Consider the following 24,807-nt stretch of genomic DNA (forward strand, 5'->3'; position numbering starts at 1 on the left):
ATTTTTGCAACATCAGCCCTCTCCTTGCCAGACTCTAAGCAGGGCCTGCCTCTTGCTCCTTTGTTTTATATTAACAAAGTCTTGATCATTACTAAGATCAGGCCTTAGGCCTCATACCGTGCCTCTGATACAAGGGTTTATGTTTCAGGGCCTCATCTTACTACACCTGTGCCCACTGAAATCAATGGCAAAAGTCTCATTGACCTTTTCCATGAGTCCAGGTTTCTTCACTTGCCTTTTAGGAGAGGATCATGGCACCTCACTTTCATGCATCAGCAATGATGGCCACATGTACCAATGCTTAGGAAATTAACCCTATGGTAGCAGCCAATATTTTTATGGTCAGAGTGTAGCTATGTAAACGAGCACTAAGCAAAGAATGTGTATAATTAAATCCTGCTTTACTTCCAGAGGGTTTATTTTTCCTGAGACCAGTCTATAAAAGACTACTTAGCACTTTCAAAGCTCCTTACACCCATTGTTTTTTAAGAGGGAGAGGATCATTAAAAAACCAAACTACTCTACAACTGACACACACTATTTTACTACAACAAATTACTCACCTGTGGCCTGGCATATGTGGTACTGAAGTCAATGGAAGCTGAGACTGTAGATTGAGGCTCTTAATAGCAATATGGGAGAGAAAGAATGGTCTAGTGGCTAGGCCATGGGTGTAGGAGTCAGAAGATCTGTATTCAATTCCCATCCTTGAGCAAATCAATTAATCTACCATAGGCCACAGAAGTACATAGATAAGATATAGGCCCTGATCCAGCACTGAGCTCCATGCAGACAAAGCCCTGCTTGCTGACTTAAGTGGGGAGGGCTCCAGGTAAAAGTTTGCCCCTGTGAAGCTCTGTGCCCCACAGGGGATACCCATTGCTCTCTAACCATACACACATTTGTTGCGAAAAGTGTAACTTTGTTTTTATCTGCTAGGTTTCAGTTCCTTGCAAACTAAGCAACTTGTCCTGTCTCTGAGAAAACTAAGGCCCCAATACTGCGTTCCGTGCTCTAGCACAAATTCCATTAGAGCCCATGGGAGTTTTTTCATAGTAATGAGTGTGCAGGATTCAGGCCTGAAAAGTTAGATCTGAGTGCTGCACTTCCTACAGTAGCTAAACTGAATGGCTTAGAAATCTAGAAAATTCCTGTCCTAGTAATACTTTCTTCCAGGACTCCACAAAAGCAGGAAGATTAATAGCCTTAATACCTACTCAGTGGAATATCATTATTTAAAGTCATGTAACAAAGGTACAATGACTAACAGTGTGATGGGTGAGAGGGAGAGCTGCTTTCCAAACCAATTAATCAGAAAGTCGTGTACTTTGCTGCAGAATGATGTAGTGTCTCTAAAAAGCCTCACTTCACACCCATATCTGCTGCATGATAGAGTCTGAACTACTTGCATGTTTATGGTGAGCACAAAATGTGTAAATATCACATCTAAATGTGATATTCACGAAATCAAGTTGCCCGGGAAATGACTGATCTAAAATCTGAGCCTGCGTGATAGGGAACGATTTATAGCATCTTCTTTCTATACTAACAGAAACTGAAGGAGTTCCATCCCATTCACTAAAGAATGGTACATTTATTTTCTAATTAATTACTGCCAGCTACCATATAATATTCCAATACATTTATCCAAAATTTAGGCCTGGATCATGCAAATACTTATGCATGTGCGTGGATGGTCATGGATTCATAGATTATAAACCAGAAGGGACCATTATGATCATCCAGTTTCACCTTGTGCATGCCACAGGCCATAGAATTTCAGCCAGTAATTCCTCTTAAACCTGTAATTTCTGGCTGAGCTTTTCAGTCTTTTAGAAAGACATCCAAACTTGATTTAAAAATTTCAAGTGATGAAAAATCCAACTCATCCCAAGGCACATGGTTTCAGTGGCTAATTACCCTCATTGTTAAAAATGTGTAGACAAATTCTGATTAGAAATAACCCAGTTTGTGAAGATAGGGGTCTAACAGTGTTGTCACTGTTGGCTGATGTTCTTTAGGTACTATTCCTGCTCCCGCTGATATCACTGAGATTTTTTACAATTGACTTCAAAAAGATAAGGATTGATTCCTTCACTCTGAAACCTTCACGCTGGTGTAACTCCGTTCACTTTGCTGAAGTTAAGTCTCATTTACACCAATGCAATCGGGTTCAGAATCAGAACCTGTGTTTCTCTCTAATTTAGTCAGTAAAATGTTCAAGCTTTCAGCACGTTAAAAACCAATGTGTGATAACTGTAACAACAACGAAGTTGTTCCCTGCTGCTCCTCTATCAACTCAGCTGTTAAGAGTCTTCAGTTTAATTGGGAGTTTAATCATTCTGGGTCAACAGCTGTAATTGTTTACCCCACGCTCCCCACTGGTTCTAACTCCTTAAATATAAAATTTGGGGACTCTGAAGAGAGAAAAAGTGAGTCAGGGCAATAAAAAACGCAAACTGCGTGCGATAGGGACGAGCAGAACAACTCATGGAGAATAGAGCCGAGAGGAGAACGACGCAGTTTTCTGTCCTCTCCCATGATGCACAATCCCATGCGCCCCTAGCAAAGCTGCGCGGTGCCATTCCTGTGACCCCCTCCCCTCCACGCGACCAGGTGTTTCTCTGACAAGCTGCTCCCCCTATGCACAATGCGATGCCCGGAGCAGCAGCAGCCTGTGCACCGCGGGATCCTGGCCCATCCCGGGGCTGCCCTGACACCGCGGCACCGCCGGGTGCCCACCCGCAGAGGCCTCTCCAGCCATCTCCGCTCGTGCCTGCTCCCGAGCGCGAGCTCGCCCGCCTACCCCGCGCAGGCTGCAGCGCCCGGGGCCGGGCAAAGCCTCCGCCCAGCCCAGCCGTGCGTGGCGAATACTACATCTCCCAGCACCTCCTGCGGCGCGAGCCTGCGCGTGACCGGGGCACCGAGCTCTTCCTGGCTGCAGCCTGGGGCGGGGAGAGAAGACGAGCCCGGGCCCCACGTGGGTAGAAGGGAAGCCCGGTCCCAGAAAGCCGGGCCAGAGCCGCCATCCCCTGGTCTCCTCGGTGCATCTTTAGCCTGGGCGAGCCCGGCCCGGAGCATGGCTGAGGTGGTGCACGGGAAGTTGGGGCATGTTATGGCCAACCCAGCAGCAGCAGCTAAACTGCTCTCTCTGAGCGGGCTGTTTGCTGTGTATAAACCCAAAGGGCCCACTTCTGCTAACGTGCTCAACCAGCTGAAGGAGAAGCTGCTGGCAGGTACTGCAGGGAAGGGGCAGGATGTCACCCTCGGGCTGGGTGCGGGAGGCCACGGCGGGTGGTTCAAGCAGGGACTGCGGGTACGTTGGGAGGAGGCAGGTCTGGATGACACATGGTGGGAACTTCATGCTCTTCCTACAGTTGTGGGAGTCCCACACTATTCGTGCTGAGAGTATCAGTCTGCACACAGTACTTTGCCCTCTAAATGTATGTCTGCAAATCCAATTGCTGGACCATCAGTTTCCCCTTTGCAGGTGGCTGGGGACCCCTTGCCTGTGTAATTGTCCCATTCCAGTTACCCCAGGCCCAAGTAAGGGTTTTGTGTGTGCAAATTACTGCCTGTGTGTAGCTTCCTTGCTGTGCAGTTTGCACCTTCACCTGTTCATATGCCCTAATCAGCGTAGTTTGAATCCACACCTAATTTGTGGCCACCCCTTCTTTTGCGCATGAAGATAATCATGAGTTTACCTGACATGCAAATTCTGATACCTGAGGTGCACCTGGAAGTTGCAAAGCAAGTTTAAAAATCCAGATTTTCCAGGGCTGCAGAGCTGGAAAAGTCTAAATGAGGGATACTTTGGTTAGAGGGAAGTGAGATTTGTAAAACGTCTGTTAAAATACATATAGACAAAAATCCTTAGTCACAGGAGGGAGATGCTAAAAACTGGCCTAAAATTAAATTCAAAATGAAGGTGCCGCTTTCATTCCGACGTCTGATTTCACAAATACATTATCCATTTGTGTTCACCTAGTTAGGCTTTTTCAAGCTTCTGGTATGTGGGCCTCCTCTTTTGTGATTTAGTATCCCAGAAAACCACAACTCCTAGGAACATATTACCTCTTCCTTTTCAAAGTTCATATCACTGTTGTCTGTCATGGAAAGAGAAAGCCAGAAAAATATATTTTCTCCTTAATTTTTCACATTGTTTACTCCGGTGGGTCCCGCTCTTGCAGTATGGTCCATGGTGGTGGATTCTTATGCCTCCATCAAGTCCCACTGAAATAATTTCAGTCCCACCCAGAGGCCCATGAGTTTGTCTGAGTGGAACAGAATTTAAGGATTGTGAATAACAGGGTTGGAACACTACAGAACCAATCCCCACTGACTTCAGTTGGGCTCCATGCCACTCCTTACTCCACCTCTCTATAGTGAATTGCAGGGTTGGGGTTTAAGATTGTAACCTCCTTAAGGGGCAAGGACCATGTTTTCTTGTATACAGCACATAGCATGATGAAGCCCTGATCCTGATTGGGGATTACAGAGTCTCCTGCAGTATAAGACCCCAGTCCTGCATGGAAAACTGCAGTAGGTCTGTCCCATATAGATACCTATTGAGTGGGGCTCCATGCAGGCACAGGGGTCTGCCCATGTGAGTCCCAGTGCTGGATTAATGTCTGTGTAGCATAATTACAGTTGTAGCACTTTGTTGACAGCTAGTTTCAAAGTTCTTCCCCTTGTTTGTATGGGGCTCTCACTGTAACAGAAGAGAGAGAAACACTTGAAATAACAGGAAAGTTGTTATAAAGCTATAGAAATTGGAAAGGGGACTTGGGGGCATGTGTAGCTCTTTCAATTGTATATTCAGTTGACTTGCTTTCAAGTTTATAATGGTCCAGAGAGTCTGCTGAATGTTTCTTTTTCAGGGAGTGATCAAGGCTGTGGAATTCCTAGATGGGATTGTAACAGGCTAGTCACATTTCCCCATATGCCATAACAGCAGATGGGCAACAAAGCGCAAATTCCACTCAGTTGCATATAGACATCTCTATTGAAACCATTCATGGAGCTGAGTGGTATGTGGCCCATTATGTGCAATCAAATAAAGCAAGAAGGCTCAGTGATGCTTTCTGTGAGTGTGTTCAGCTGGTGATAGTGTTACATGTTTCATTAATGAAACAAATCAGGTAACCTGTCCACTCTGGTGTTTCTTGTATATTCCTTTAACACTTCTGTTTATAATGGTGCATAAGATTATTTATAATTAGCTGATATTCTATGATTTCATAATTAGCTATCAGTGTTGGAAGGGACCTCAGGAGGTCCTCTAGTCCAACTCCCTGCTCAAAGCAGGACCAATCCCAAGACAGATTTTTGCCCCAGATCCCTAAATGACTCCCTCAAGGATTGATCTCACAACCCTAGGTTTAGCAAGCCAATGCTCAAACCACTGAGGTAGAGGTATTTAATCAGAGCATGGAGAAAAATTATTTCCATTGAATGTTTTGTCTTTTTTAATATATTGCATATTGCCATGTTCTGAGGTTGTTCTGTAATGCATTTTGTCAATTTATTTTTGCAGAAGCTGGTATACAAAAGTGTGCAAGAAAAAGGAAAAAACAGATTTTGAAGATTGGACATGGTGGGACTCTAGATAGTGCAGCTGCAGGAGTTCTGGGTAATTAAAATATGAATATCTGCAATATCTTCGTTTTTATTTAATGAATTGTACTTCTAATAGCCTAAAAAACAGATACTTTTGTTTGGCTAAGCTGGTGTTTTGTAGCTGCTGTAATTTTCTGTAGAGTTTGTTATAATAATGCTTTATATTTCTGTGTCTTTATCTCAAAAGATCTCAAAGTGCTTTAGAAACTAGAGATGTGTAGGATTCAGTTCAGCTATGGAGTGCAGCAACACAATAGTTCCGGATAGGAAGTGAAAAATAACCCATCTAATAACAAAGGCATCAATGAGGTTTCTACATTTACTATCTCGCAATGATTTCTATATCAAGTGTGTTCAATTTACTGGTATTGGAATGATAATTGCCAGCTGTGTAAACTCAGCCTTGGGTCTGAGAGTCAAGATGGATGATTCCCAACTTGCACATCATCATCAGGTTTAGAAGATAAAATAAAAAAAACAAGTTAAAAATCACTTTAAAAAGTTAGATGCCTGCAAGTCACCAGGGCCTGATGAAATGCATCCTAGAATACTCAAGGAGCTAATAGAGGAGGTATCTGAGCCTCTAGCTATTATCTTTGGAAAATCATGGGAGACAGGAGAGATTTCAGAAGACTGGAAAAGGGCAAATATAGTGCCCATTTATAAAAAGGGAAATAAAAACAACCCAGGAAACTACAGACCAGTTAGTTTAACTTCTGTGCCAGGGAAGATAATGGAGCAAGTAATTAAGGAAATCATCTGCAAACACTTGGAAGGTGGTAAGGTGATAGGGAATAGCCAGCATGGATTTGTAAAGAACAAATCATGTCAAACCAATCGGATAGCTTTCTTTGATAGGATAACGAGTCTTGTGGATAAGGGAGAAGCAGTGGATGTGGTATACCTAGACTTTAGCAAGGCATTTGATACGGTCTCGCATGATATTCTTATCAATAAACTAGGCAAATACAACTTAGATTGGGCTACTATAAGGTGGGTGCATAACTGGCTGGATAACCGTACTCAGAGAGTAGTTATTAATGGCTCCCAATCCTGCTGGAAAGGTATAACAAGTGGGGTTCCGCAGGGGTCTGTTTTGGGACCGGCTCTGTTCAATATCATCAGCGACTTAGATATTGGCATAGAAAATATGCTTATTAAGTTTGCAGATGATACCAAACTGGGAGGGATTGCAACTGCTTTGGAGGATAGGGTCATAATTCAAAATGATCTGGACAAATTGGAGAAATGGTCTGAGGTAAGCAGGATGAAGTTTAACAAAGACAAATGCAAAGTGCTCCACTTAGGAAGGAACAATCAGTTTCACATGTACAGAATGGGAAGAGACTGTCTAGGAAGGAGTACGGCAGAAAGAGATCTAGGGGTTATAGTGGACCACAAGCTAAATATGAGTCAACAGTGTGACGCTGTTGCAAAAAAAGCAAACATGATTCTGGGATGCATTAACAGGTGTGTTGTGAGCAAGATATGAGAAGTCATTCTTCCGCTCTTCTCTGCACTGGTTAGGCCTCAACTGGAGTATTGTGTCCAGTTCTGGGCTCCGCATTTCAAGAAAGATGTGGAGAAATTGGAGAGGGTCCAGAGAAGAGCAACAAGAATGATTAAAGGTCTTGAGAACATGACCTATGAAGGAAGGCTGAAAGAATTGGGTTTGTTTAGTTTGGAAAAGAGAATGAAAGGGACATGATAGCAGTTTTCAGGTATCTAAAAGGGTGTCATAAGGAGGAGGGAGAAAACTTGTTCATCTTAGCCTCTAAGGATAGAACAAGAAGCAATGGGCTTAAACTGCAGCAAGGGAGGTTTAGGTTGGACATTAGGAAAAAGTTCCTAACTGTCAGGGTGGTTAAACACTGGAATAAATTGCCTAGGGAGGTTGTGGAATCTCCATCTCTGGAGATATTTAAGAGTAGGTTAGATAAATGTCTATCAGGGATGATCTAGACAGTATTTGGTCCTGCCATGAGGGCAGGGGACTGGACTCGATGACCTCTCAAGGTCCCTTCCAGTCCAAGAATCTATGAATCAATCATTTTGTTGAAGAACAACATAGAGCAGAATCTGCAGCTTCCATAATCTTAGCTGTGTTGCTCTGCAGGGCTAAAAGGAATAAAAACAGTAAAAATTCTGTTTTGTAATTAAATTCAACAGGTCTGAATATGAATATACATAGGGAACAGATCCACTGAGTTTTGACATAGTCACGCCTCAAAGTAGAACTGTGCTTCAAGGAGACAGTGTCTGTTCCCAATGGCTGCCAATATGTTGGTAATTGTCTTTCTGTGGCTTGCGTGCATTATAAAATGTAACTCCCATAGACTAGAAGTAAACTTTAGCTCTGCTTGTTCCAATTTCCTGTTTACTCAGTTGCCATTTGATGAAGAACATTGTCTGGTTCTGAAGCAGAAGGTTTTTTCTCTTGCACAGATGTTCCCATTGAACACGTTATTTCTTGTTGTGGGAAGTCATCAGCATTGATCCAGAAAACAAAACACAAAAAAAAAAATCATTGAGGCTTTTTAATTGCTTCTCCTACTGTCTTCTGGCAGCCAGTGGGCTCCAGAGCTTGCATCTGTGGCATGACAGAATGTATTCAAGCTTGGTGCATGTCTGGTAAAGACAGAAAAGTGCATCACCTTAATATGTTTCCGATCGATGCTTCACAAGGGCAAAGGATGTTTTGTTCTAGTGACAGAGAAAAATCAATGCAAGCCAAATAGAAAAGGACAAAATTGGTAGGAGGGTGGGAGTGAATGCTTTAAAATTTCTAAAGATGTGAGAAGAAATAGTTGGGGGAAGGGAAGAAATAAAAGAAAATAATTTTTTCTTTGTTATTTTTCCTAACAGTTCAGTTAACTGTTCTCTGTTGTCTCCAGCGTATTGGTGGTGGTGGGGGAAGCTTTCTTCCACCTACAAAGCAGCATCACAAGAAGTCTTTGAGGCTACTAAACCTCTTCTCTTGATCTGTGCATCTGTGGCCTCAAATTTCAAGATCTATGCTCTGATTCTTTCTCTCTGCTTGATATCAGACCTTTCTGCCTATTTGTAACAGCTGGGCAAAAGCATTCTCTCCACTGACATTCTAGCATTTGAGAGATCACTAGGCAATGTTTGAGAAGGCCTAATACAGTTCAGTTTGGGGTTTTTATTAAGGAGCAGCCTGGCTCTAATGTAAAAGCTTTGGAAAACTTTAGACCAAACATTTCTGATAGTCTCCCTCAGTGGCTGGAGTTCTGCCCCAGAATAGGAGTTGAACAGACTGTAGTTACGTGAAGTGTGATGGTTGCATGATGGAAGGTAAGAAGAGAAAGCAGAAAATTGTACAAGCACTTTGATATGAAAATCAGTTTGTCACCTTCTTGACAAGGCAGAAGTCACCATTTATCCTCTTAGAATTGAGTGCAGGCTGGGGAATGGTTGGTGCATGGAAGTCTTCTGAGATAAGATACCCCCACTTGGGTAGTGGCTGATGTTCACTAGTTAGCCACGAAATAGGTTCAAAGTGTCAGCAGCAGCCCTAAAAGCTTCCCCCACCCCCCTGCTACTCTGCCAGTGTGCTTCTACCCTGACCTGTAGTGATTCCCCTTTAGGGGTGAGAGCAGTTCAGTCTGAATGTCCATGTGAGCTTCAGCCTCTCTTCTGAACCTGGCATACGTTCTGCAACCAGTGTTTCATTTGGTATAGATCACTGACTATCAGATTATGACAACTTTCAATCACTATTTACCTAAGCTGTATTTGAATCAGTGACCTAGAAGATAAAGACTTCATGGGGCATGTCTACATTGCAATAAATAACCCGTGGTACCAACTTTTAAAGCTTGGGTCCACTCACTCAGGTGCGAGGGGCTCACACTTTGGGGCTAAAAATAGTAGTGTAGAAGTCTGGGCTCAGGCTAGAGCCCGGGCTTTGAAACCCAGAGAGAAGGGGGTGTCCGAGCACATTTACACTACTATTTACTATACTAGTTACTACACCTAACTCCATAGTGCAAGCTCAAGTCAGTTGACCCAGGTTCTGAGACTCATAGCTATAAAAGGGGGTGGAGCAGAACAAGGAGGGTTGCCAGTTATGAAAATCCCCTAGTTATCACCTGAGCTGGAACTAACAAGGATTGTACAATCCTACTTTACATACTTAATAAAACACTTTTGTTTAATAATTAACCCAGGGTAAGTGATTAATATCTGGGGGAGCAAACAGCTGTGCATATCTCTCTATCAGTGTTATAGAGGGCAGACAATTTATGATTTTACCCTGTATAAGAGTAAAACGGATTTATTTGGGGTTTGGATCCCATTGGGAGCTGGGTGTCTGAGTGCTGGAGATAGGAAACCTGCTGAGCTGTTTTAGTTAAAGTCTGCAGCTTTGGGGTCGTGGTTCAGACCCTGGGTCTGTGTTGTAGCAGACTTGTGTGTCTGGCTCAACAAGGCAGGGTTCTGGAGTCCCAAGCTGGCAGGGAAGACTGGCTCAGAGGTAGTACTGGCAGCACATCAGGTGACAGTCCCAAGAGGGTCTCTGTGACCAAACCCGTCACAGACGTACCCTGAGAGACCTCTCTCCCAGACTCGTTCTCCTTGTCAGGGAGTATTTCCTGTCATCCACCTTAAAATTTCCCTGTATTAGTTTCATCATCTTACTCCTTGTTTTACCATCTTGTACCCCTCTAAAGAATTTTTCTCCTCAGTGTTTGCACCCTTCTGCATTACAGCTTTACAGGTTTCTCCCTTTGAATAACTGAGTCATTTTATTCTCCATTACTATCCAGTTCTAATAAGGTGCTTGGATACTCTGGAGCTGAGCGCATTGCAAATGTATAGACAATATTTTTCTCAAAAGATGCATTTTTATGACTCTTTATTTCATGCTTGGGGTGTGTCTCAGTCTGTGGGACTCAGGCTTGCGGACTTAGTGTTTCCAACCCCCTGCTTGAGCATTCACACGGCATTGTAAACCGGGGTCTACCATTGCTGGATCCAGGTCTCTCAGCTGTGCCAGTGCGTCCATACTGCACGACACAGACCTTCCATCTTGGTTTTATGGCTTGACCTGAATCCACACTGCAAAATGACAGGGCTTGGACCTGAGTCTCAGTGGGACCCGCCCGTTTAGCAGCTTCCTAGGACCTGGGTCCTGTCTGCTTGCTCACCTGAGTCAGACTGATTTCTGTGTGGTTGGAAGCAGGGTTTGGACTCAAACCTGAGTCAGAGCATGGGTTTAGTGTACACTGTAGACATACCCTTGTAGGCTTGGCCTATTACAAATGTGGGTAAAAAGGGGTGTTTTAAGGTGTTGAGCGTCAAGTAATTTTATCACAAAAATTGCTAAAAATCATATAGTTTAGAGAGACAGGAAAATGGTAGGTCCAATCTTAGTGCCAGTTCAGGGATGTGAGTTCCATTATTTCAGCTGCATGGGGTTCTTGCCATGCCTTTAGGGGGAACTATGATTTAAAGACTAGCAAAATAATTCTTCAGCTGGCTAAATTGTTTTTGTCTTTGTGTTGGGGAAACTCTCAGAACATCTTTAAGTTAGAGCTTTAACTTTTTGTTTTATTCAGTCAATTTTCTGAGATATCCCTTTAGTTCCATCAAGGTTTAATAGAAGTTGAAATTTTATCTCAAATGAGTCCAAACACTCCTATTTTGCATATAAAAGTATTTAAACTCTTAGAAGTCATTTTAAACTTAAATGATTCTTAAATAAAGTCTTTCAACTTAAATGGTTATGCAGCGAGATTGTGTCTTATTTCTTACCAATCTATAGAGAGGTTTTTCTTGCCTTCCTGAGTTTGGTAAGGAGTTGGTTAACCATTGCTAGGTAACTAATTAATTTTCCAATTAATATGAATGATTTTATACTCAGATGGCTTCTTATATTAGCAATCTGTTATAGCAAGGTCATTTGATTCCATTTTTTACATAATACATCCACTATTCACATAATAGTGGTATTGAGGCAGTTATTACATTTGCAAATACACATCTCAAAGCATTTAAGGGACAACAGAGGTTTTCACCTTCAAGAGGAAACATAGAGTTAGACATAACTAACATCGTCCATAAAACACTGTCCAACCATAAACGTTCTTCTTATCATTTGAAGACTTTAGAGCAATTGTAAAAGAAATCAGTTTCAATAAGGATAATTCTAGAATTCTTTGGTTTTTTTCCCTTTGCAAAGGGGAGGGATAAAGAGGGCCTCTTTTATTACTTAGGATGCATTATCAGAGCTAGAAACTAAATATCACCCCCCCTTTGGAATATCTTGAATACACAAATAGATCTCTTTCTAAAACACAAGTATTTTAAGAAGTTTTGTTTTCTTGAGATAAAGATCATGTCTATACCAAACGAGTGTCCTGTTCTTTAAAGAGACACTCTTGTTGTTTGTTTGTCTTTTGACCAAATGGTTCCTACATTTACAGCTTGTAATTAACTTCTATCAAATAGTCTATACAAGGGACAGATCACAATAACTAACACTTTTATACTACTTTGAAAGATGTATGTAAAAGAATATATAGACTGTTAAAGCAAAACAGAAGTTGTAAAGCTGCATTCCAGAGCATGTATAAACACACTTGGCGGTAATATATTTGGTTGTATGGCTAAGGAGGTGTCCTCCTCTTCGACACTTTTGGTGCCTGTTACTGGTTGATGGAAAGCAGAGATTTCCTATGGATTCCCTTAGCATTTGATTTCATTAATTAGCAACTAAAAACTTAAGCCCGTGAGCTATCATATTCTTACAATTATTTCCACACACAATACTTGATGTCCTAAAACTGAGTAAAGGCAAGATTATACTAATCTAACCGTATAAAAGAGAATTATAATAATTTTATTAATAACCATTTTGCATCAATATTGAGGTATATCCCCTACACAAGGTAGTACTGGAGAATCCTACCGTATACTCTTTGTATGGCGATGACAGTTTTACAAATGCGTGGTTATAATGTACCTGTTTTTCTTGTTTTCCTCTTCCTGTTGTATCTACTACTTCTGAACACTGTGCAGAAAACCAATGGAAAAAGTTAGTAAAGAAAGGCATATTACTGTAGGAAGTTTTAATGAGAATTCTAACACAGTAAAGAGATTTTTCTACCCATTTACTTTGAAAATCTGATTGTTAATCGCTTTGACATGTCAAAATGTAGTTTAAAATTGAAAAAGCCAGTGGGCCAGACAAACACATGAGCCTGCCTGTTTGATTTATAAATGATCCTAGCAAGAGACTCGGGGACTTCATGATTATTTTACTTTCTTGCCCTGGTCCTATCAGTGCCAAACTAATTCCATTATGGTATTTGCTGCTACCTTAGCTGTGTTACTACAGGCCGCTAATAACCTTTAAATGGTCCATTAGTTACAGCGATGGCTTTGGCTCACTAATAATGAACCTTGCCAAAGACTTTATCAGGCTAGACTGAGAGCCATGGTTTGTGCTATGTCTTTCTTTACTGATGACTGCAAGTACAGCAAAATAAATCAAATCACAGGGTAGAATTAAAGCATTTTAACAATAGGCAAAGCTTATCTGTCTTCTGCTTCTTGTCCTTTCCTCAGCCCCAGTAGATACAACATCAGAGGTATTTTCTCTTAGGCAATATCTTTATCTTTTGGTATCCTCCTCTTAAAAGACTCATTCAGCTGATCATCATAATTGAGGCCATTTATATGCTAGCAGTGCAGGAAATGTGTTATTTCTGACTAGCTTGAGGTATGATAGTGAGTAGAGGGAGATTGTGAATCTAGTTATTGGAATAGAATGCTGTAATATTTCTCTTTCTGTCTTTGTAGTGATCGGTATTGGAAAAGGAACTAAAATGCTGAGCAATATTTTGGCAGGTTCCAAGGTATGGCACACTAAGTTATTGGTCTTAATATTTTTTCAGTGTCGAGGTGAATCGTGATACAGGCAACTAAAACATCCAACATTAAGCAAGGACTCAGAATGGCTTCATTCCTGCAAGGACCCAAAGTGTTGCTATTACAAGAATACTAAACTGTCTGTCAAAAACCCTTGTCTCTCTGATGATGTCCCAGAGAGCTTACTGATGATCAGGGTCATTTGGTAGGAAGGTTTTTTTCAATGTTCAATTCCTTGTAGATTTTAAATATGAGATGTAGAAACACAATAATGAATGATGTCCTGTAAATATGGTAACTTTTGTTTTTAAATCAAAACTTTAAAATCCCATCCTCCCTATCCTTTCCTTCAAGTAGATATAAAAGAGTAATACTATGATTCTTCCATCACAAGCTGTTATGAATTTACATCTGTTCTTCACATCTTCTTTTAAAAAAATTCCATGCAGTCTTAAAAGACGAAACCCTTAGATTTTTTTAAAAAAAATATTTATTATTAGTATTGCTATAATGTCTAGATGCAAGTGGGGATGAGGGCTCCATTGTGCATAGGCCCCACCCCAAAACATTTGACACAAAATGTAACAAGCAAGTGTGACCAGAATTAAGAAGGGAGGATAAAGGTGACAAAAGTAATCTAGGTAATCACACAAACTTATATATGTGGTTCCTGATGTTTCCAAATCATCTTAGATTTTAAACAAACAAACAAACAAACAGTAGTTTCCCATGGATGTATAACCAGATCATTAGTTGGTTGACTTCCTTGTAGGTATCACAGCAAAAGTTGGTCAAGAGGAAGGAATTGGAGGAGGAGCGGGTACTGGTGTTCTGGGTTAATTCCATTGGGGAGTTCCATGCATCGAAGGCACCATGACATATAGTGCATAGATGGTTCTAAGAGTGGCTATCAAACAGACCTGCAAGGCTAATAAACAACCTTCTATTAATGTTTGCTTATTCAAAACACACTGTGCACTTGGGACATTATGTGCTCCTAGACTTTTTTGGACCCTTTGATCAGGGGAACATACACGCATTTAGATTATAAACCCTTCAGAGCACAGATGGTCTCTCTCTTTTCTGGGTTTGTACAGCATTCAGCATGGTGGGACTCCAGTCCTGAATGGGGATTTTGGGAGCTATCATAATATATGTAGTAAAAGAGTTAGTAAACTTAACCAACAGGGTGTACAATCACACAAAAGAGAAAAGCATCATGTATTACCAGCTTAAGGACTGATCCTGCAAACATTTACCTACCTAAGTGGCATTAGTCCTGTGAGGAATTCCTTTATCGTCAATTGGGCTACTCACATGAATAAATTCTATGCATAAGTATTTGCAGGATTGAGACATTAGTATGCAAAGCACAAGAGACAACAAGTGGATTTGGAGAGCTCTCATTCTGCATAGTTAACAGATGGGAGCTTGACTCACCTCTGCTTGTACTTTCTGGCTAGTCGCATCAAAACCTTGGCTTGTGTGTTTACATTTCCGGGCCGTAGATGTTGGGTAAGTGGATACATGGACCTACTCCAGTTAATCCAGCAGGGTTGGTGTGACGTTGTGCAGTCTATATGGTTTTATAAAAATTTGATAATAAGTCACTATAATGTAACTGGGATAGTTTTAGAGAAAATATGGTAATAAGTGAATATAACGTAACTGGGATATGCTTCATGCAAAAGGTCTCTTGTAAGGTATCATTACAAAGCTTATAATCTACTGAGTGTGATCATCCGATTTGTATAAATGTACCACTCTTGTATCTAAAACTAGAAATATAAAATGTAACTCTGAGGGCCTATTGTAATTATGTAAAGTGTGGGCCATTAATGATGGTTTGGAATCTTGATGACTCCCATTAACCAGGACCATTGTCTGCAGATGGTTGTGTTTACCTGTTAGTCTTCCTGTATATGTGTGTGCTGGCAAGTGGGCAATGAAGTCTTGCAGTGACATGTGATCATGTCACCTGAACTGGAATCCATCTTTAACCTGGTGCTTTTCCGGGGGGGGGGGTGGAAACCCAGAGGGACAAAGGGTTCCCGCCTTATGCAAAAGATATATAAAGGGGTGGAAGAGAACAAAGGAGAGAGAGGAGCCATCATGAAGAATCCCCTAGCTACCACCTGAGCTGGAACAAGAGCTGTACCAGGGGAAAGAATTGTGCCCAGGCCTGGAAGGTGTCCAGTCTGAGAAAAACTTATTGAAGCATCTCTGGGGGTGAGATTATCTGTATTTAGCTTGATTAGACATAGATTTGCGCATTTTATTTTATTTTGCTTGGTGACTTACTTTGTTCTGTCTGTTACTACTTTGAACCACTTAAATCCTACTGTCTGTATTTAATAAAATCACTTTTTATTTAGTAATTTACTCAGAGTATGTATTAATACCTGAGGGAGCAAACAACTGTGCATATCTCTCTATCAGTGTTATAGAGGGCGAACAATTTATGAGTTTGCCCTGCATAAGCTTTATGCAGGGTAAAACGGATTTATCTGGGTTTAGACCCCATTGGGAGTTGGGCATCTGAGTGCTAAAGACAAGCACACTACTGTGAGCTGTTTTCAGGTAAACTTGCAGCCTTAGGACAAGTGATTCAGACCCTAGGTCTGTGTTGGAGCCAGACAGGGTGCTGGAGTCCTGAGCTGGCAGGGAAAACAGAAGCAGGGGTAGTCTTTGCACATCGGGTGGCAGCTCCCAAGGGGTTTTCTGTGATCCAACCCGTCACAGTTGGTTCCAGCCCGCGGTGTTGAGGTTTTGCACACTATCTTGAAAGCTGAAAATGTAAAGTCCTGTTGTTTTAGAGAATACTTTTAAAATGGGAAAATGGGCAAGAGATGAAGAAATCAATTCAGCAGTCAAGTGCTCTCCAGATTTTGTTACTTTAGGAAAGTCAATAATGACTTAAAAATAATTGACTTTTTCAAGTCAATTGACAGCTCCTCTAATGCATTTCATGCTGACTATTTTTCTTCCTTTTTTTTCACCTCTGATCCATGACCAGTAAACTATTTATAGATGCTCTGGTGATGATGATTTGAACTAGAGGCTGACTGATATCCATCCCAGGTTTAAGAAGAAATAAAAGCAGTTGTGGCAATAGGGCTGATAATATGGAACATGGGTATGAAGGCAGGATGGCAGATGGAAATGAGTGTATAGAAATGGAAATGACCACATCTGAGGTGGTCGGAAAATGTGAAGATCTTAATGTGGTCAAATCAGGGGATAATTTCCATCTCAGAATACTGAAAGAACTGGCACATGAGATTGCTAGCCTAGGAGCAAGGATTTTTAATAAATCTATCTATTTGGGGCTAGTGCCATATGACTGGAGTATAGCTAACATTGTAACTATATTTAAGAAAGGGGAAAAAGTGATCTTGGCAATTGAAGACCTGTTAGTCTGTCCTCAGTAGTGTGTCTTAGAACAGTGGTTCTCAAACTGTGGGTCGTGACCCGATTTTAATGGGGTTGCCAGGGCCAGCATTAGACTTGCTGGGACCCAGGGCTGAAGCTGAAGCACTAGCTCCAGCCCCACCTGGGGCAGTAGGGGTCAGGCTGTGGCCCCCTCTCCACCACACCTGGGGCGGTGGGGCTTGGGCTGTGGTTCCCTCTCCCCTCCCCAGAGTGGTGGGGCTCAGGCTCCGCCCCCCTCCCAGGGTCATGTAGTAACTTAGTTGTCAGAAGGGGGTCACGGTGCAATGACGTTTGAGAACCTCTGCCTTAGAACAAATTGTGAAGGAAAGGATAATTAAGTTCATGGAGACAAACAGTAAAGGGGATATAATTCAACATGGTTTTCCAAAGGTAGATCATGCTAGACTAACCTGATTTCTTTCTTTGGAAATTAATTAATTTTTTTCACTAAGAGGAATACAATAGATCTAACATACATGGACTTAATAAAGCATTTGGTACAGTACTACATGGGAAATTATTACGTAAATTAGAGAATATGGGATTAGTACAAGCACTGTAAGGTGGATAAAGAATTGGCTAAAGGGGAGAAGGCAATGGGTTTTGTTGAAAGGTTAACTGTTGGACTGGAAGGAGGTTACTAGTGGAGTTCCATAAGTATTGGTCTTGGAATCAATCTTATTCACTATTTTTATTAATGACCTTGTCACAAAAAGTAGGTGTGTGCTAATGATCTGGATGATCTTGAAGATTGGAGTGACAGAAATAAATTAATGGAGATGTCCTATCTCCTAGAACTGGAAGGGACCTTTAAAGGTCATCGAGTCCAGCCCCCTGCCTTCACTAGCAGGACCAAGTACTGATTTTGCCCCAGACCCCTAAATGGCCCCCTCAAGGATTGAACTCACAACCCTGGGTTTAGCAGGCCAATGCTCAAACCACTGAGCTATCCCTCCCCCAGTGGGATGAAATACAACAGTACCAAGTGCAAGGTCTAAGGGTCTAGCCATAAGAATTTCTGCTGCAAGCTGGGGGCTCATCAGTTGGACATGACGGGGGAAGAGCAAGACCTGGGTGCAGGGGTTGATCACAAGATGACCGAGGCACCAATGTGATGTGGCCGTGAAAAAGGCAAATGTGATCCTAGGCTATATCAAGTGAGGCATTTCCAGTAGAGAGAAGTATTAATGCCATTGCAGAAGGTAGTGGTAAGACCTCATCTAGAATACTGTGCACAGTTCTGGTCTCCCGTGTTCAAGAAAGATGAATACAAAGTGGAACAGGTGTAGAGAAGAACTACAAGGTTGATGAGGGGAGTGGAGGGCCTATCTTATGAGAAGATACAGGAAGAGCTTGGCTTGTTTAGCCTAGCAGAAAGAAGGCGGGGAGAGGATATGATTGCTCTCTATACATACATCGGGGGGGATAAAAACCAAAGAGGGGGAAGAGCTATTTAAGATAAAGGACAATGTTGCCACAAGAACAAACTGGCCAGGCTGGAAATTGAAAGAAGGTTTCTCATTGTCAGAGGAGTGAGGTTCTGGAACAGCCTCCCAATAACAGTTGTGGGGGCAAAGAACCTCTCTCTCGTTAGAGCTGGGCAAATTTATGAGTGTGATTGTGTGGTGGGGTTGCCTGTGCTAGTAGTGAACAGCAGCGCTGGGGGTTACTTCCAGTTTGTCATATGTTCCTAAAAGCTCACGCTTCAGGGCTTCACCTGGCCACCAGGAGGGGGTCAGGAATGGATTCCGTTACTCCTTCTCCCCAGTGTATTCTGGGTTTTTTTTAAGTCTCCTTCCTCTGATGCATCATAGAAAGCCACAGCCGGAGATGAGATATTGGAAAGGATGGGCCAGGGCTTGGAGGTAGTACCAAGCATTCTCTCCCTCAGATGCTTGGCTTGCTGGTTCTTGCTCACAAGCTCAGGCGTTTTCTCCCAGGTCAGATTGGCTGTGACCTTGGGGGCTTTCGCCTTCCACTGCAGTGTCTGAGTGCGAATCACTTGCAAGGATCATCCAATTATATCTCTCAATCATTTCCCTGACCTTGCAGGGGCCTTGGCGTTGGTACATCTCATTCCCTCACTGTGGCACGTAACCATCTAGTCTCCTGTGGTTTTTACTAATTTGGCCTAGTTTTGGTTGTTGGGTTTAGTGTGAAGGTGCTGGGTTGTGTTAGTGGCTTCTGATATACAGGAAGTCGGACTAGGTCAGGGGTGGGCAAACTTTTTAGCGCGAGGGCCACATCTGGGTATGGAAATTGTATGGCTGGTCATGAATGCTCACGAAATTGGGGGTTGAAGGGTGGGAGGGCTCTGGCTGGGGATGCGGGCTCTGGGGTGGGGCTGGCAATGAGGGGTTGGGGTGCAGGAGGGGGATCAGGGCTAGGGCAGGGGGTTGGGGCATGGGAGGGGTTCAGGGGGGCAGGCTCCGGGCAGTGCTCACCTCAAGCAGCTCCCAGAAACAGCGGCATGTCCCCACTCCGGCTCCTATGCGGAGGCGTGGCCAGGAGGCTCTGCATGCTACCCTGTCCGCAGGCGCCGCCCCTGCAGCTCCCATTGTTTGCGGTTCCCAGCCAATGGGAGCTGCGGGGGCAGCACTTGGGGTGGGGGCAGCATGTTGAGTCCTGGCTGCCCCTACGCGTAGGAGCCGGAGGAGGGACATGCCGCTGCTTCCGGGAGCCATGCGGAGTGGGGCAAGACCGTGACCCTGCTCCCTGGCTGGAGCACCAGAGTGGGGCAAGTCCTGGACCCCACTTCCTGGCGGGAGCTCGAGGGCCGGATTAAAACATCTGGAGGGCTGGATGTGGCCCCCAGGCCATAGTTTGCCCACCACTGGACTAGGTGATCTGGTGGTCCTTCTGGCCTTAACCTCTGACTCTAATTGGAGTCTCTCCATTGACCTTGGCGGGCTTTGGATTAGGCTGATAGTATTCATGTAATTTACTATAGTTCTTGAGGTTGAGTCCCTGTTACTTGAGATTTTAACTGTTTATAGTCTGACATCCCCTTTTTAATACCTTATCCATTACAGAAAAGCTTTGTCATATTATCTAAATCAGCTTTATAGTTCTTGCTAAACTAGTACAAATCCTTAATGTAGATGCTCCTAAATCCAATTGGGTTAGTTTAATTTATTGACACAAGTTAAAATTATTTTTAAGTGAGGGCTAAACCAGTTTGCAAATCTCCGTAGATAGACTCATAGGTTTAACTAGGTGACTACAGAGGTCTTGGGACTAATAGTAGTTAGCCATGACTATTCTTTATTCTAAAGTTGTTGAAAAATTTTCTGCCTTTTAGGTGTTGTGCCGTCTACTATGATTGGAGTGTCTCTTACTTCATCATACATCACGTGTTTGGTGAAATAATTGTTACTTTTGTTCTGATTCGCTCCTTTTTATCTTCGATTCCACTACATTCAATATGCGTTTCTGCTAGGGATTTTCTTTTTAATTACATTAAAGCTAGCTTCTAGAGAAATTAGATCCAGTCTATCAACATTGGCCGCATAATTACACTAATGGCCCAAAACTTAACGTTGTTGCTGTGAACTCTATATGGCAGCTCTGCCAAAAATATGAATGTCAGAATTTTTCCAAACGTCCTATCAAACATAAGATGATTTGGCTGCCATCAACATGATTCCCTGATCTGTAATTCATACAGCCTCTGTAAGGATTATCGTGTTTTGTCAGTTCTGTAATCAAGTGTGTGACCTCCTTAAGGACTAACTCAAAAGAAATAGGAATGTCCAGCCAAGTTTCTCAAAGCTTCTTATCAAGTTTCTTAATATTTTCCCAGAAATAGATGTGTCTGTTTTGGTTTTTTTATTTCAAATGTTCCAGCAAAGTTGTGGGATAAATTACAGCATGTGAATGGGCTACTCTTACGGCTCAAAGACTGGCATGCTATGCTTCCTCTGAAAGACGTGGGGTAGTCGGTGATCAGAGTAACTCTTGTTCCTAAGACTGAGACAATGTGGAGATGATGTTTGTGGGCAGATAATTTAGAGTGCTCTTGCTAACAGCGGAAAGTTTAAAGGGGATCATTGCTTTGGAAAAATCTCTTCCCCACTAAGATGTGCTGTAATAATGTAGCTATGCAGAAAGAAGTTGTGGGCTCATCAGGGAGGTAGGAGGCTTGGCAGCCTAAGCAGGCGGCAATGAGATATTGCATTATTCTAATAATTCCCAATGCGGGGGAGAGTGTGCGGGAGGGATGTCTCTAGCACAGAAAGCCTTTACTGAAGTGGGATAAAACAAGATAATCAAAACTTCAGACACCCGGGTAGCATGTTCACTCATATTTAGTTAATTGCATTATAAAGAGCGCAACTCTGGCTTCGCTCACATTCTCTTCAGCAGGGTCACATGCACCAGGGTGACCCCTGAGTCTTCACTGGGGTCATACCGAGGTAAATGAGACCAGAAGTTGGGCCATCATGAGCATTCTGTGCTCTGAATCCTCAAATACTGACAGGTTGAAACCTGCTTTTCTTTTCTGGAAGGTAGAATCTCTAGTCATTCTTTTTTTATCTGAAGCCCCAGGAGCTCCAGTGACTTGTGGAGAATTAGAATTGACTTCCCTGCATTGATTGCAAATGCTCGAGTGGAGAGTAGGTGAATTGAGCATTTGATCTCAAAGGTTGCAGCCTCTCCAGAGGGGCTCACTATCAAAATGTCATCTGGATAATATAAAACCCAAACTCCAAATCACCTCAAAGACTAGAGACAAAAAGGGATCAAGGGGAGAACGAAGATGCTGAGTTAGTGGCCTGATGTGGAACAGCGTGGATTCTTTATAGTTAAAAAACTGAACTCCTGAGGATCCTGAATGGGGCACGGAAACCATTTCAATTATCTAGTCTTTTTAAAGTGCAGCTTCATCATGTTTTGTCTCAAAAATACAGAGCTTGCTTCTTAAGGAGAAACTGGACCAACTTCCTTTGTCATATGAGAAGTTCTTACTAACTTGTAAGTTTATTGTAGCATCATTCTGGGAAGTGGCCGATTGGATCCATGGTCCATCTAGTCCAGAATCATTTCTGCAGCGGTTAGTCCCAGATGTTGTAGAGAAAGATGCAAGAGCCTATAATGAAATAAATGTCTCATAGGGAACATTATTTCCTAACCAGTAATTTACAACGGGTTGTCTTATGCCCTGAAGCGTGAGAATTTAGATCCCTTAGTTTTTGTATACTATCTAATGTAATTGTGGATATAATAATTATGCATATGAATATCTAATTCTTTTTTGCCTCCAAAATACTTGGCCACCATCTTGTGGCAATGAGTTCTGTGGGGGTAATTATGCTTTTTTTTTGTTTTGTTTCCTTTTATCTGTTAAATTTTATTGCAAAAACATCCTAGTGCATGCGTGTGGTGAATTTTTTCAAATGTAAGAAACTGAATAACTGACTTTCTTTTCAGAGGAATCTTTATGTGGCACACATCTTTACTGCTTGCCTTGTATTTTATCTAGCCAGCTATCTGTTCCAGTAAAACAATACACAGTGCAATACAGCCTAAGCAAAACGTTGTGAGGGTATGTCTACACTGCAATTAGACACCCGCAACTGGCCCATGCCAGCCGACTCGGGCTTGCGGTACTGTTTAATTGCAGTGTAGATGTTCGGGCTCATGTTGCAGCCTAAGCTCTGGGACCCTCTCACCTGTCAGGGTTGTAGAGTCCAGGCCACAGCCCGAGCCTGAACATCTACTCTGCAATTAAACAGTCCCTCAAGCCCGAGTTAGATACCCAGCCACGGGTATCTAATTGCAGTGTAGACAAACCCGGAGTGAAATCCTGGCCCTGTTGAAGTCATTGGTAAAACTCCCATTAACTCCAGTGGAGTCAGGACTTCACCCTCTTTCATGATTGTGTGATTATAAATGTGTCTGAAATGGTTTTATTGTTGCATAGTCAAAATAGCACTGTCCTAAATGAATTAAACACCTACAGTGTGGAAGTAATTATTGTAAACAAATGTCAATTAGTTATGAAAGTTGCCAGGAATATATTCAAATGGTTCCGCAAAGTAGATCTTCTGTGGTACTAAGAGGCCTAGACATGCTTTACAGGGTGACATGCTGCTTCATTGATGGAGGAGATAAATTTTTCACTTGTCTTTCCTATTATTGCCATTATTTTGCCTATACATATACGCATATGAGGATATGACTGGCTCTTTGGGGTCGGGAGGGGAATTTTTTCTTTAGGACTAGAATTTTTTGATGCCCTTACATTGAATAGCACCTTACTCCACAAATGCTCCTCAGTAGTCCCCTAGATTTTAATAGGACTAAAATGCTATTCATCATGAGTAAAGGTTTCTGGTTTTGGCCTTTCATCATTGGTGAGGGTTAATAATTAAAAGCATGCACTTGGGGGGCGGGGGGAGGTAAAACGTGAAAAAGAATCCCTTGACTGTTGTGCTATTAGCACTATGAAACACGCTGAAATAAGGGCCAGTTTCCCTGGGAAGCTTCTAATCTTGGGTGGGAAGAACCACCTCCTCCCTAAATTTAAGAATCAATAAAACAAACAAATACTCCCCCTCCCACACACCCTATGTTTGCACTGTATCTTCTCCTGTTTCCTTGCTCCGTTGAAAGAGAGATGATCTGACGCTTCATCTGTTAAAGAATCTTACAAGAAGAATGGAGCAGAGTCTAATCATTGAAATGATGAACAGAAAGAGCTGTGAGGCTGTGTAAAAAGCAGATGCTCCTGTAGCTGTGAAGAGTGAATTGAGCAAATATTTGCTACCTACTTCCAAGAATATAACACACACATTTGAAAAATGATACATGTCTACACTACTTATTTTAGACCTTGACAAATGTTTCCTTTTTTTTTTTTTTTTTTTTAATAACGGAACAATTGAAGATTATGGAGGGTACAGTAAGAAATGATCGGTCCCTCTCTTTTACACTGTTCCACAGTGGAGGACAAGGATTCACTGATGAAATTAATAGCAGGTAAACTTATCAGTAAGAGGAAATACTGCTTCAAAGAATATGTAAATAAATGGTGGAGTTTGCCGCTGTTTATTATTTGTTGTACTGTAATGCTTAGGAGCAGTAGTTGGGGACCAGGACCCATACAGTAGGTGCTGTACAAACACAGAACAAGTGTAGTTCTTGTAAATGGAAGTGGCCGGGGCAGAAGAATAGCCTTATCAGGGCAAGAGACTGAAATCAAGAGAACTGGGTTCTAGTCACCGGCTTCCTGAGTAAACCTTGAGAAAATCACCTAAACCCAGATTTTTCAAAAGTTGATTTTGAGTGCTTCAATTTTTGTGTACCCACTGTGACATACAAGGCCTGATTGTTTTCATTCATATATATGTTGTGGATGCTAACTGTCTCAAGATGGTCACCTGAAATCAGTGGCAACTTTTGAAGTATGGGCCTTAGTGTTCTGGCCTGCCTGGAGTATGTGTATGTCTTAACATGTCAGTGACAGTAGATAACAACCATAGATACCAATATGTAGCATCTTGTTGTATACCCGGCATTCTGCAATAGCCATTTAAATGGTAACCACACATTAAATGTTGCTGTCATAATGTATTGTACAGATTAAGTGAAAACACAGAGTAATAGTGAAATGCTGCTGGCAAATACAGGCCGTTATATTTTAAGCTAACTGTCTTGTCCCTTGAATTGCGCCTAAGCAAGCCTGCCCTATATTGTGAAAAGGAAATGTGTTGTATATGGCTACTAAGGGTATGTCTACATTACGAAATTAGGTCGAATTTATAGAAGTCGATTTTTTAGGAAGCGATTTTATATAGTTGATTGTGTGTGTCCCCACTAAGCGCATTAAGTCAGCGGAGTGTGTCCACAGTACCGAGGCTA

General features: G+C 42.2%; 1 protein-coding gene across 1 annotated transcript in view; it reads left to right on the top strand.

Annotated features, from left to right (window-relative positions):
• The first annotated feature begins 2,963 nt into the window (after nucleotides 1–2,963).
• TRUB1 (TruB pseudouridine synthase family member 1) overlaps nucleotides 2,964–24,807 on the top strand; it is a 45,310-nt gene continuing 23,466 nt past the window's right edge. Inside the window, exons 1-3 of the mRNA XM_065407947.1 lie at nucleotides 2,964–3,236; nucleotides 5,537–5,632; nucleotides 13,444–13,499. Of these exons, the coding sequence (XP_065264019.1) occupies nucleotides 3,080–3,236; nucleotides 5,537–5,632; nucleotides 13,444–13,499 (309 nt within the window). The 5' untranslated portion in view covers nucleotides 2,964–3,079. The remainder of the gene's footprint in view (nucleotides 3,237–5,536; nucleotides 5,633–13,443; nucleotides 13,500–24,807) is intronic.

The sequence above is a fragment of the Emys orbicularis genome, chromosome 7 (genome assembly GCF_028017835.1).
Source record: "Emys orbicularis isolate rEmyOrb1 chromosome 7, rEmyOrb1.hap1, whole genome shotgun sequence".
Taxonomy (NCBI): domain Eukaryota; kingdom Metazoa; phylum Chordata; order Testudines; family Emydidae; genus Emys; species Emys orbicularis.